The sequence below is a fragment of the Schistocerca americana genome, chromosome 4, assembly GCF_021461395.2.
Source record: "Schistocerca americana isolate TAMUIC-IGC-003095 chromosome 4, iqSchAmer2.1, whole genome shotgun sequence".
Taxonomy (NCBI): Eukaryota; Metazoa; Arthropoda; class Insecta; order Orthoptera; family Acrididae; genus Schistocerca; species Schistocerca americana.
This window is the reverse complement of record NC_060122.1, coordinates 287,064,663-287,079,613: the sequence shown is the minus strand read 5'-3', so window position 1 is coordinate 287,079,613 and position 14,951 is coordinate 287,064,663. Positions and strand designations below refer to the sequence as shown.

Here is a 14,951-nt window from a genome sequence, read left to right as displayed (position 1 = left end):
GGTGACTTTGAACTCTGTATCTCGGAAACGGATAAAGATATCAAGAAAATTTTCAAGGATTGGTATTGGGTTCTTAGAAACATATCATACAAGTTTCAGCCATTTGCTGCCTATAGCCGTCTGGACACCGTGGCTCGGATTTGGCACGAAAATTGGTAAAAATATCTTGCCAGAATTAGATTTTCACTCTGCAGCGGAGTGTACGCTGATATGAAACTTCCTGGCAGATTAAAACTGTGTGCCAGACCGAGACTCGAACTCGGGACCTTTGCCTTTCGCGGGCGTGTGCTCTACCAACTGAGCTACCCAAGCACGATTGACGCCCCTTCCTCACAGCTTTACTTCCGCCAGTACCGCGTTTCCTACTTGCCAAACTTCACAGAAGCTCTCCTGCGAACCTTGAAGAACTAGCACTCCTGGAAGAAAGGATATTGCGGAGACATGGCTTACCCACAGACTGGGGGATGTTTCCAGAATGAGATTTTCGCTCTGCAGCGGAGTGTGCGCTTATATGAAACGAGTTCGAGTCTCGGTCCCGCACACAGTTATAATCTGCCAGGAAATTTCATATCGGCACACACTCCGCTGCGGAGTGAAAATCTCATTCTGGAAACATCCCCCAGGCTGTGGCAAGCCATGTCTCCGCAGTATCCTTTCTTTCAGGAGTGCTAGTTCTGCAACGTTCGCAGGAGAGCATCTGTAAAGTTTAGAAGGTAGGAGACGAGATACTGGCAGAAGTAAAGCTGTGAGGACCGGGCGTGAGTCGTGCTTCGGTAGCTCAGATGGTAGAGCACTTGCCCGCGAAAGGCAAAGGTCCGGAGTTCGAGTCTCGGTCCTGCACACAGTTTTAACTTGCCAGGAAGTTTCAAAAATACCTTGGTTGGAGATTTGCTAATGAACCGTCCTTGGACTAATGGTGCCCTATTAAGCCCCCCAAGGCCCACCGTAGACCACATCAAATGCAAAAAGAACCACCGGTTTGCCACATTTGTGTAAGCAGGAAGAAGTGTGATAATGTCCATACTTTGACCCTCTACTGTAGGATAGTGACTCTGTGACGATCCTTTTGTTGGATATGCAAATGGTCCCTAGCGCAAGACCTCTCCAAAATACCTGATCGTATCTTTCTATCAGCAATAGAACCTGAGTTGTGAGCCCCAGAAGAATCCCGATTTTATGCGTGGCATTTTGGAAAATATTAGGTAGTTCATGCTGTCACATGCATACCAGTTTCAGTTAATTTTCTCAAGCAAACTGCCATCGAATACTCATACAATTAGAAAACGTATTACTACTTACACACAAGTTTCTACTAACTATTTACCGTGTACCTGTATTAAAACAATGATGGTTGTGTGGCCCTCACGAAATGGTTTCGGAGTTTGCTACCCACTGGGTTAGTCAATCATACCAGAAGAACTTGGCGCTTTCACTGATGAAGCGTCGTGTTTGTGAAAAAGCAGATGTGCAGCCGCTCACCTTTAACGGTGCCTCCCGCGTTGACGGTGGTCGGCGTCACAGTTATGGTGTAGGGCGACGGCTTTGTGCTGGGCTGGGCGTCCCCGAAGATGGGCAGCGTATCGACGCACGCTGTGGCAGACAGCGGCGCGGGCAGCACGGCGAGCGCAAGCAGCATCGCGGTGGCCGGTAACGAGATCATCCTGCAAACGGACGCCCGTTACCTGGGCGCTGCTGCCCCTCACCTTCAACGCGACACGGAACCACACTAGTCGCAATGACAACAGGGTGCTAAGGCTTTGGAGATCTGTACATCGTGTAGAACTGGCACCGAACGGCCGTGTTGTAACACACCACCCGTCACCCCAGGTAATTGACAAACAGATCAACAGACAGTGCAAAACTGCCGCAATGTCGGATAACGCAAAGAAAGTGATAAGGCCCCGTGACTCCTGATTGAACTGCGGTGGCAGTGTTGACATTAATTGATTCAGAATTGATCCCTTTTAATTAAAAATGGGTGCACATTGATGTTATATTCAGCTATTGAACACCAGATGTAAATGTTGAACATGAAATTAATTAAGAAAGTGACTTGGGATTTCAACTACTTGATTGAAAACAGATGCAGTCGATTAGCACAGATTTATTTTAACTCACGACCTTCAATCATCACATTACGTGACTCTCCTATCAGGCAGTGGTAATAAATTGCGTTTGCGTGGAGTAAAGCGCGATAAATCAAAAGTAATTTCTATCGACTGACCCAGGCGTAATGCGAAGTGCGAGAAGAATTCTACAATACGCGGCCCATGAAACCCTCGTGGAAACTTTGCCGACGTGATCCAACAAATTAATCAGTGGCCGGAGCGGGCTCAATATCACCGAATACAGCGTGGCGGAGCGGCGTCGTTATGCGGACGTCGGCCGACCACGTGGTGCTGCAAGGCTGCGCTCGTCTATTCACTCCTAGCTATCTTGCTCAGTACATAGCTGAAAGAAAACTTTCTATCTTCAAGCTCAATCGTTCCGTTTGCTAAGTCCTAAACTGCAGAGATGCTCACTCTCTCTCAGGCAAGCTGAGTAAAGAACGCCACGTCCGCACTCTAGGCAAGCTGGGAACGGAAGACCCCTACAGAGACTTCTCCCAGTCCGCTCTTCGCCTCGGTTTCCCCTCCAGCAAAATCACTTACGCCAATTGCAGCGCAAGTCGCGTTAATTATGCATCGCTTCCCAGCACCGACCAATGTCTGCTCTGGGAAGTGAACAAATGCCCACAGAATTTCCCTTCCTCTCAACTTCTCCTATTTAGCTTCTCCCAGGCCACCCATCAAGGTTAGCGTCTGCACAAACACCAATTTTACCGGAATTCTGACTCCCAGGAGTGTACTTCAAATTCCTTGGTCCTACGTTCCCATCGGAGGCTGGCGTATTTCATTCTGTCACTCTTCACCTGATTTACTTCAGACTCTGCAGACCGTGAATTCAGCGTGAAGTTCCTATAGTCAAGAACACGTATATTTTGACCTCTGTTGACCGCTCCACCATAGCTTTCTCGCATGTTTCACTGAAAACGGGACAACGGACATTTATCGACAGGTGTACAAGTTCTCCCTCTGCTTCCCGGTACACCACATGGGGTCAACCACCCACTCACTGTCACTCATCTTAAGGCAACTGGAGGCAGCACCCCATTACCGCTATCTCAGAGCTTGAGCCGCCCTAAGCTGCCTATTGTCGCTTCCCTTTGCCTCTTCCCCGCCGGCCATGGTGGTCAACTCGAATACTTCCCTGGGATAAACTAGCCTCCAGTAAATCGACGTATTTCCACAAAGTTTTCATGTCCTGTGAATTACTTTAAAACCATCACCCAACAATTATTCCAATACGTCCATACTATACCCTCTACAAGATGCAGTGTGCCTTGTCAGTCATTTTTGTTCAGCCCTACTGTTCGCTCAACGTGAGTTAGGTGATTTTTAATGACTTCATGTAAGGAGCATAGTTCTTGCCATCTTACAATGTGACCCTCTAACAGCAGATGTTAGTCACGGCAGTGGATGTGGTGTGTACATTCCAGTCGGTTGTATGAAACCAGTGCAGTAACATGGTTTGATGAAGAGACTAGACTGAATGGCAGAAAGGAACTGTCTCGGTTGGATGTGTTCGTGACCACACCATGAATGAAACTGCCTGATTTTGATGGTGTGTTAACGCAAACTGTCCCAAGTGGTGCAATGGAACTGATCAGTGACATGCTTTTTCTTCAACCTACTTTTCGATACATTTAATAAAATCACTACCCAATCCACTAACATTCTTTACACTTCACGTAATTTTGATTTTTATTTACAATCAAACAAACGGTGAAGGATTGTTTCATTTGAGGCACTGAGAACCATATGAGCCCAAAGCGCAAACTTTTGAGAGAAAAATAGATATTTGTGAAAATCAAATTTGTACGCAAGCCACCATTCTCACAGGCTGCACTTGTTTTTTAACCAAGTGTAAACATCCTTTATCTCCAATAGAAAATAATGTACCTACTATATGTTATGAAATTTTAATTAATATTTAGGACTATTGTTATTAATCTAATCCACAAAATGTTCATGTATAGACTGTTGGCAATACTGCCTTTTTAACTGTTGTATAGTTTGTAATTAATGTGAAACTAGAATCAGAACATAAAGAACAACACTAAATACACCACCCACGCAATTATGACCCATCCCAGCCCTTCAGAGCCTTCGTTATCATCATTTTGATTAAGCACATCCTCCGGCTTGAGGTTCAGATAAAACCGTCTGTTCAATTCAGGCATGAAATCTAGTGGTTTTGTTAATTCTATGTGTTTTAAGCTTGATCTAGTAGTATTGTTATGTGTTTGTGTTTCAAGGTCGAAATTTGCCTTTCACTTACGTTGGTGGGCACTAGGTTTCGTAAGACATCTACAAACTGTGGGGAAATAACAAATTGTGGTCTCCCTCGATGTGACTTAAGGTCAGTGGCAGCTTTTCACGACTCCAGTGAAGAATGTGTTACTTTAAACGACAATTCATGGACATTCTGTTGAAAACTTCATCATTGTATAATTTCTGAAATGTACATTGTTACCACGAACATCATCTCATGGTTTGGTAATGACGGTGGTGACACCCTAGAGATTTTAAAATCCCCAGCATCAGTTTTACAGACTGGAATGCTGAAACCATGGAAAGTAACGTTATGGTGGGTCATTGCTTCAAGAGATTCCAGCTTTTTGAAGAAATGGGCATCAGTGTAGCCAGTGAGCGTTCCCAAAACAATGAAAACTTGTGCTTAGGGCCCATATGGTAGTGAATATCAGAGAAAGCAGTGAGACTTTTCGTAAATGTTCATATATACGGTGTAGCTGAACAGCGCTGGTAAAGCTGGTTCATCGTGAGATCAATAGATGTCAGGACTTGTATGCATGCTACAATCTCAAAATCCACCAACTCCTGACTCCATATGGAACCATTGTGCACAGCGACTGCATATTACTATACGGAAGGATAGAAACACAACAATCAGTCGCAATTCCATTAGTTTTCTTATTAATCTCACATATACAGATTTCAGCTATAAATAGCCATCTTCAGTGCATTTGAGCGATTTGTAATCCAACGAACTCCAGGCTGTACGCGACACCAATAAAGTCGTATGGTGACATGCATTTCTGGGAGTTTGTTGGATTATGACTCACTCATATGCACTGAAGATAGGTGTTTATAGCTGAAATCTGTATACGTAAGAACAATAAAGAACCAATGCGATTGCGACTGATTGCTGTGTTCCTATTCTTCCTTATAAGCTCAAAACTGGCGGTGATTTGCTTTAGTCCCTTATGGTACTCAGTTCCACGTTTACATTCAATTATGAAAACGTGCGATAACCAGTTATTTCAGACCGAAAACTAAAACATTAAAAATTTGTGTTAAACATACATTTATAAGTTTTGAAAATAGCTGAAATAATAATAATTACTATTATTATTTCATAACTTTTTGGTGAGCATTTGAAAACATTTGTAAAGCAAATTATCTAATTTATTAATCAAATATTAGTTTCTCTTTGCATGTATAGATCGATATTAAAATATATCTTTATGTAGCGAGATACTATTGGCTAATCTTTGTCTAATTCTTGGTGCGTTTAATAGCAGTTCTAAGTTAGAAAAGCTGGGCCTTGTAAGTGTCTATTTTGAAAAGGGCGTTACTTGATAAAGTGTTTGGAGGCAGACATTTATACTGCGTGATTCAAATGTCACACCCGATAGGTTTAATGCAACACACTATGCCTTCAAATACCATGCGGAAGATTTTCATATTCTCTCGCTCGGTATATGCAAACTATTAGTCCTGCAGAAAGAAATTAATAGGAAACTAAATTTAATGTAGTCAAATTTTGTATTTAGACACGTTTTCGCTGGAGGCCGTAATTTCTAATAACTCCTGAAAAACGTACAAAAATCGCTATCAAACACGTTTTTCTTGAATAACTCGAAAATCGTGGCCTCCAGGGAGAATGTATCCCATTACAACACTTAACTACATTAAATTTCCTACAAAAACGTTCTGTTCATTTTTTATGTAGGACTAATAGTTTTGCGCGTAACGCGGGGGAGAATATGAAAATCTCGTTTGTGGTTTTTGATGGCTCTGCACTTTGCATAAAACCTACAGGTAGGGGCAGCTGAGTCTCTCTGTATTAAAGGCCTGTAAATCTTTATTTGGGTATTGTATAGTGTTCTTGTAAATAAAGTAATGAGTAGTGGAAATCCTGAAGACGAAAAAACTAGAACTAATCATTCAGAGGTTTAGACGTAACCTCGAAAACCTTGTAGCTCTACTTGACATGTGCAGCAGTGCTGGGGGAACGGAGAGAGCACCAGTAACAAATCAGCACGCCAGGTTTGTTGGACGCAAGCAGGTCGCCAACACTTACTGTGCGAGGAAAAGATGTAAAGAGGTGGCGAGGAGCGGCGGCGGAGGTGACTGACCTGCTAGACTGAGAGTAGTTCGCCGGTGGCCAAGGCAGACGGTGCAGACGACGTGCGTTGCCGATGGCTGCGACAGCACGCCTTTATACACGCGGACCCCACACTGCGGGTTCTTCCCGCGGGGACTCACCGCGGGACTTGGCGACAACAAACAGCAAATAAAGGCGGGTTCTCTTCCTCCTACTCCTCGTCCTACTCCGGCCGATGGCAGGAGGTCGTCCCCCACCACCAGCAACTCTGCGCCGCTGCCGATCTGCCTCACTGGGGCCACGGCCAGTGCCCTAGCAGCATCGGAACCATCCCAGCAACAAGTTTCATACTATGTATTCCACACCACCACGTCGTGACGTCCTCGCGTTCTGTCCGCCACGTATTCGTTTTTAACTCGCGACGCGAAGACTGCTATAGTAGTAAGTGACAATGTCGTCTACTTAAACTCGGCTTCAGAAATGCTTTACAGTGGACCCTCGCATAGCGAGAATAATTCATTACAGAATCTTACTCGTAGTACGAAACACTCGTTAAGTGAAACCATTCATCCCATATAAAGTAATCTAAAATACGATAATTCGTTCCTTGCAGAAAAAGGTGCTAAATGTTTTAAGTTATTTCATGCCATTTATCCAAAGATAATTATACATACAGTATTATGTACTTTTTTTATTCACGATACATAAACAATTCTTATTGATTAGGATGCTATCTATTGTCATTTGTTTCTGCAGACGTTTAAACACTTGGCGAAAATGCGACGTAGCATTATCGTCAAATAAATTTGTAGCGCGCGTAGCCACTGATTTATTTGGGTGACGATTTTCAGTGTACCAGGTGTAGAAGTATGAAACCGGAATTTGGTTGCAATAGTTACAGTTCTATTGTTTGAAACTGATAAACAATATCTTGTTCCAAGCAATCTCCATCGCTATTTATACATTCCTCTCAACTCTCCGGCAGGCTCTGAATTCTACGCTTCCTCCCCCCCTCCCCCAAATTTTTAAGAGTTCCAGTCAGCGAGCCGTTTTCGTACATATTCATACGAACTGTAGCGTTTTTCAGCGAGAGCGTGTCCCAGTGATGCAAATAGATGATAATCGGACGGAGCCAAGGGTGGAGAATAAGCCGCATGCCCTAGTACTTTCATCTTAACGCCTCGAACGTTTCCCTGACCCGTTTTGTTGTGTCTGATGGGGCGTTGTCATGGAGCAATATGACTTTGCGTTGACGTTTTTTTCACATTCCGGTCGTTTTACATGTAATACTCGATTTAAATCGATCATTTGCTGTTGGCAGCAATCAGTGTTAACGGTTTCACCAGGTTTTAGCAGCTCATAATAGATAATACCCTTCTGATCCCAGCAAACACAGAGCATTGTCTTCTTTCCAAGGCGATTTGGTTTGTCTGGATTCACCCATGATTTACGACGCTTAGGATTCTCAAAATATATCCATTTTTTTATCACCTCCCACTATTCGATGGAGAAAAGACTTTCTTTTGTATCTGACGAGCAGCATTTCACAAGTGGTCTTTCGATTTACTTGCTGTCTTTAATTCAGGTCTTGCGGAACCCATTTTCCCACTTCCTGCATCTTTCCCATAGCTTTCAACCGAGGAGAAATGGCTTTATGCGTCACATTCAATTGTTTCGCGAGTTCCTGTTGAGTCTGAGTATTACTTCATCCAATAAGGCCTGCAATTCGTTGTCTTCGAACGTTTTCGGTGGGTTCCCGCGCTCGTCAAAATTACCACTTTTGAATTTTTTTAACCAGCCGAAACACTTTGTTTTCCCAAGAGCATACTCACCGAAAGCTTCGACAAGCGATTTTGCAGACGTTTTCTTCAAATGATAACAGAAAACCAATGCTCTCCGCAAACCGTAGTTCGTAGGCACAAAACTCGACATTTTTATGGGTTTGAAACACGTGCCGATGAATGGAACTTGGGTTACTGTGTGTTGACATTCGTCGTCAGGAACGACAAGGAGCAGATGGCGCCGCAGACGCGGTCTCGCGGGCCCTATACTGACGGCCAGCGTCATCTGTAGGGTAATTCCGGTTTTATACTTCTATCCCTGGTACGATGCAACCGACTCGCCCGCTTTCAGCATTTCTCTTATTGCACCATAAGAGTGCTGCTTTGCTGTTACCACCTCCTTCTCTGAAGAAGTCTTCTCCTACACCCTCCTGCTGTGAAACACACTGCAGTTCCATTAGCTCATCGGTGGTCATTTCGTGGCTGTGATCTACCACAAGATCATCAATATAGTTGTTATCCACTTCTAGTCGCATGCTCTTGGCGAGAGACACACTCTCATTGACTACAGGCTCCAAATAATCTAAATCAAATGCCTCAAATTCGACAACGCACCCTGTCCAAAGTTTCTTCCAAGCAGAAGTGAAAGTTCTCTCGGTAACCCCTTCCCACGCGTTTTCGATCATCTTGACGCAGAAAACGATTTTGAAGTTTTTCCAAAACTCTCTCAGAATGAGATTGGTAGCTTCAGTCAATGCTCCAAGAGTGCTTTAGTGTTGAACTTCTAAAAATTAGAAAATATCTGCTGGTCAATAGGCTGAGGTAACGGAATTGTACTGGGAGACAGAAAAAGGATCTTGATAAATTGAAATTCTTCAAAGAGGTGATTTTGTAGGCCTGGGGAATAGGCAGGAGCGTTGTCCGTACCAGGCAAGACAGGGAGTGACAGATTCATCTCAAGCCGAAGGACCAAACACTTCATTGATCCAATCGCACCCTTAGCTCTTCTGGACTTTACACTTCTTGAGGACTCATGGAATTTCTGAATGGTAAACAAGCAGCGGTTTAATTTTGAAATCGCCGCTTGCATTGGCACAGAATAGCTGTGTGAGACGGGCTTTCACTGGCTTGCGACCGGGCAATGCGTCCTCCAATGCTGTTATAAAGGTACACGTCGACATCTTTTTCCAGAAAAGGCCCGTCTCGTCAAAATTAAAAACTTGTTGTGACAAATATCCTTTAGAATCTACGAGCATCATGAAGTTGCTGATGAAGTTCTCTGCTGCCTTTGTGTCGGAGTTGGCTGTTTCGCCGTGCCTCGCAACGCTGTGGAGGTCGCTTCTTCTCTTAAGCTTCTCGAACTACCCACGGCTTCCCTTAAACACTTCTTAGGCCGTTGATGATCCTGATATCTTCTAAACGAGATCGTTGAAAATCATTCTCGCCTTCTCGCAAATGGTGTCCTTGTTAATCATGTCGCCTTACAGTTGCTTTTCATTTATCCGTATAAGGAGCAACATTCCAAAATAGGAAACCGTTGTTTACATACTCTTGGACTCTTTGAAACATTTGTTTCCTTAATCTTGTCCTTGTTCTTGAGGATAGTGCAAATAGTTGATGTAGTCCGATTGTAAGTGCGTGCCACATCAGCAACGCTCACACCGTGTTCGCTTTTTTAATGACTTTACGTTTTATTTCTAAGGTCACATACTTTCCCTTATGGCCGTCTTCTTGCGGCTTTATCTGCGGGGAAATTTCTATGGAGGTATTAAATTTGCACACAAAAAGCACTGTGTGAACAGTAGTTTAGAAAAATATGTCGCAAGCTGCTCTAAGATGGAAGCAGAAAAAGCACTAAATCCACACTGCAGTACGTATTAAAGAGATTGTTCATATGTCGCTGTCGACAAACAAAAGTGTTCATATTGTCGAACTTTTCCTCCATCGCGCGCGAAGCCTGGGGACGTCGCACTAAATCATCGTCACTCGACATGAGAAACATTACTCGTTAAGAGAGTCATTTTTTTACAATTTGTGCGTTATGGGAGGTGCTCGTTAAGCGAGGTTCCACTGTATTTCGTTCTTCGTTTTGTCCAATGAAGGAGCACGTTTAATCTTGGTGGTTGGTTCAAAGGTTACCTCCTAAAATTTCTTCATAAATTCACCAAGTTATTTTTTCTCCCGAGAAGTGTGCTTCGTTACTACAGTTCCAAAAAACTAGACGATTAACACACATCGAAAAAGTTTTGCATCACCTCGGTTCCGAGAGTTCCGGAACCTGTACTGAAAATTGGAATAGAGATTAACATAAACATCATTTCCGCTCTTTTTATTGCTCATGAAAACCACACATTGCATGTTGTACCACCATACAGCGAAAACTTCAGAGGTGGTGGTCCAGATTGTTGTACACACTGGTACCTCTAATACCCAGTAGCATACTATCCACAAGTTCATCAAGGCACTGCTGCTCCACATTGTCCCACTCCTCAACGCCGATTCGGCTTAGATCTCTCGGAGTGGTTGGTGGGCCACGTCGTCCATAAATACCACTCAAATACCAGAACAAAAAAAAAATGACCAGTCAGTTTGTTTAGCCGTTTTACTGATTTAGCTGCTGTTGATTGGTGGATTATGTACTAAAGATCTTGTATAAAGGAAGGGGTACTAAAATGTAACAGATCCTCCCTTCAAATTTTGTATTGAATTTAGCTAATGAGCTGATAAAGTCTTCTCATGTGAGAAGTTCCTCACGGCTTAGATTAGATTAGATTATATTAGTTTTTCGTTCCATAGATCCGTGTTGAGGAGATCCCCGTGGATGTAGAACATGTCACTTTTTTTAAAATAAGAAAAGCTGAAACAACAATACTAATAGTATGAATATATATAATACATCATTTGCTTCTATTAAAAAATTCGTCAATGGAGTAGGAGGAGTTGGCCACTAGTAAGTCTTTCAGGCTACTTTTAAACTGATCTTTATTTGTAACTACATTTTTTATGTTTGCTAGCAAATTATTGAAGATGAGTGTTCCTGAGTAGTGGACCCCTTTTTGAACTAAAGTAAGTGCTTTTAAGTCCTTGTGCAGATCATTTTTGTTCCTTGTATTGTATGTATGAACTGAGCTGTTTGTTGGAAAAAGAGATATATTATTTAGGACAAATTTAATTAAGGAGTAAATATACTGAGAGGCAGTAGTTACTACACCCAGTTCTTTGAAGAGGTTTCTACGGGACGTCCGTGAATTTACTCCACAAATAATACGTATTACACGCTTTTGGACTCTGAAAACGTCTGTTTGACTTGAAGAGTTACCCCAAAATATTATACCATATGACATTATGGAATGAAAGTAGGCAAAGTATGCAAGCTTTTTCACTTTTATGTCACCTATGTCTGCTAACACTCGAATTGCAAATACAGATTTGTTAAGGTGTTTCTGCAGTTCTGTGGCGTGCTCCTCCCAACTGAATTTATTATCAAGTTGTAATCCCAGGAATTTAAGACCGTCAACCTCTTCTATCTGCTCTTCTTCATACTTTATGCATATGCTGGGTGGAAACCTCTTACAGGTTCTGAATTACATATAGTGAGTCTTTTCGAAGTTTAATGTCAGTGAGTTTGCTTTAAACCATTTATTAATATCCATGAAAATATCATTAGGAGATCTTTCTAGAACTACACTCTACATACTATTTATTGCAATACTTGTGTCATCTGCAAACAAAATGAACTCTGCTTCTAGCAGTGTAACTGATAAGAGATCATTAATGTACAGAAGAAAAAGCAATAGCCCTAAGATGGATCCTTGTGGGACGTCACATGTAATTTCTTCCCATTCTGATGATGACTGATGATTTAATTCACTAATCCCTTGCACTGATACCCTTTGATTCCTGTTAGCGAGGTATGACTTGAACCATTTTGCAGCACTGCCTGTGACACCATAGAATTCTAATTTATTTAAAAGGATGTTGTGGTTTACAGAATCGAATGCCTTTGAAATATCACAGAAAATACCTGCTGCTTGTAACTTGTTATTTAATGAATTAAGTACATTTTCCCTGTAGGTGTAAATAGTCTTTTCGATATCAGAACCCTTCAGAAATCGAAACTGTGTTCTTGATAATATGTTATTTGTGGTCAGATGGTTGAGAAGCTGCCTGTACATTACTTTTTCTAAAAATTTTGAGAATGCTGGCAAAAGTGAAATCGGTCTATAGATTGATGGTATCTCTTTATCTCCTTTCTTGAATAGAGGCTTAACATCTGCATATTTTAGCCAGTCAGGAAATTCCCAGTTATAATTGACTGGTTACACAAGTAACTTAGAATTGTACTAAACTCTCAAGAACATGCCTTAATTAACTTTGTTGATATTTCATCGTAACCACTAGAATGCTTTGTTTTTAAAGATTTTATTATGGAAGTTATTTCCTTTGGTGAAGTGAGTGATATATTCATGTACCTGAAGCTATTTGTAAATGCTAGTTTCAGATATTCAAGGGCATTATTTACTGATCCTGACAATCCCATTCTATCAGTAACGGATATAAAGTACTTGTTAAATAGATTTGCCACACTGTGCCCATCGGTTACTAATGTGTCATCTACTCTTAGTGCTATTTGCTCCTGTTCCTTTCTGGTTCTACCAATCTCCTCTTTCACGATATCCCATATTGTTTTTATTTTGTTCCCTGACATTGCTATCTTCTTCTCGTACTGCGTTTGTTTAGATGTCTGAATTACTTTTTTTACAGTATTCCTTGTATTTAGCTAAATCATCAGCATTGGAGCTATTCTTGGTCGACAGATACATTTTCCTTTTTGTCTTACAGGAAATCTTTGTTCCTTGTGTGATCCATGGTTCTATTATAGACTTCTGTTTTATTTGAGTAACTTTTAGAGGAAAACAGTTTTCGAACATGGTACTGACATTGTTCATGAATGTGCTATATTTTTCATTCATGTCATGAGCACTATAAACATCTTTCCAGTTCATATCTTTGAGCAGTTTTCTAAAACACTCAATTTTTGGTTGATTGAATACTCTCCTGTACTCAGATTTAGCAGTCTTACATCTAAAACAAGGTGCTGAATGTCATGATCTGATAGTCCATTTATTACAGGTTTTATGATATGATTTTGTTCCTTTGATTTGTCTATAAAAATGTTATCAATGGCTGTCCTTGAGGATTTAGTGATCCTAATTGGAAAGTTTACAGCGTGAGTTGGATTGAAAGACAACATTACTAACTGCAGTAAATGTTTACTGGAAGATTGCATTAGAAAATCTGTATTAAAGTCACCAGCAATCAAAATTTCTTTGTTTCTTCCTGTTAAATAACCCAAAAGAGCTTCTAGATGACTTATGAATAGATTATAATTTCCTGCAGGTGCTCGGTAAATAGCTACTGTTATATAAGATCTGTTATGGAACTCTACTTCTGTTGCACATGCTCCTAGATGCTGCTCTAAACAGAATTTCTTAATGCCAATGTTCTTGAATTTATGGCAGTTTTTAATAAATGTGGCAACTCCTCCTCCGTCCATATCTACTCTGCAGAAGTAGGAAGCTAGCTTAAAACCTGAAATGTCTAACATATGTATACCAGTGGTCACTTGATGTTCAGAGAGGCAGATTATGTCAATTTGGTTAGATGAATTCATTTCATCGATACAAATGAGTAGTTCATCAACTTTATTTCTGAGTCCCAGAATGTTCTGGTGTAATAAAGATAACTGATACTGCATACTAATGGGATTATAACTGCTTTGGTGAAGATGAACTGGCAGTTTCTGATTACTTTCTGTTAAACATTGTTTAAATGGAAGCTGTATGCTAAAATCTGACTCCTGTTCATCTATTTTCTCAAACTGAGTGTGTCTGCCAATCTCTCTTAAAACTCGTTTTCTATCCCCCTTCCCTATCCTAAAAAAAGGCATCCCTCTGACACCTGTGACCACTGGTATTTTACCACTTATGACAATGCCCCTCCTTAAGTTTTCTGCAATCAATCCAGACAGTTTTCCCTTCCATTTCCTATTGAGTTGAAGGCCATGCCTAGTGTAGTCCCACCTATCGATAGCATCCACAGGAATCAAACCAATATGGGACCCTACATCCGTCCTAAGCAGCCACTCCAAGTTCACCCTCCCTACAGAAGAGTTCAAATGAGGCCGATCACGGCGTCTCAACACAGACACAAATCCCACATTCGTATCTCCAGGGAGATATCTGTGGATGGACAGGAAAGCTGTGACAGTTCTGGACCTGATGATAAGGCATCAAAGAGAAGAAATGTTGTTCCCGACCCAAGAAACATAACTCTTCACGACCAGGTTCCCCAGGGCATAGAGGTGAGGAATGTGACCATGAAGGGTGCAGAACCGTGTGCAAGAAGCGTGATGTATATTTATGCGTACTCGAAGACAACTACTTTTTAAAATTCCATGATCAAAAATCTTAAGATGTGGTATAAAATATCTTTTCTTCTGTTGGTTTAAGACTTAAATATTTTAGAAACACATTGACGGAAAAAATCGGAACATTAACAAGGAGTTGTGCGACATATACGAATTTTAGAAAATACGCTGACTGAAAAAATCCCAACATTAAGGAGATGTGCGACGTATACGACAGTTGGTAGTCGTATTTCAACGTCTGAAAGACGATGTCCATTCGAATTTTGCCCAGTCGCATAAGAGTGGCACTA

The 14,951-nt window shown here is 41.5% G+C and overlaps 1 protein-coding gene across 1 annotated transcript in view; it reads right to left on the bottom strand.

The window, feature by feature from the left end:
- The window catches only part of LOC124612793 (putative defense protein), a 26,533-nt gene extending 19,915 nt beyond the window's left edge, over positions 1 to 6,618 (bottom strand). The window contains exons 1-2 of the mRNA XM_047141195.1: positions 6,482 to 6,618; positions 1,480 to 1,661 (exon numbers count right to left, since the gene is read on the bottom strand). Coding sequence (XP_046997151.1) covers positions 1,480 to 1,660 — 181 coding nt within the window. The 5' untranslated portion in view covers position 1,661; positions 6,482 to 6,618. The remainder of the gene's footprint in view (positions 1 to 1,479; positions 1,662 to 6,481) is intronic.
- Positions 6,619 to 14,951: the final 8,333 nt, after the last annotated feature.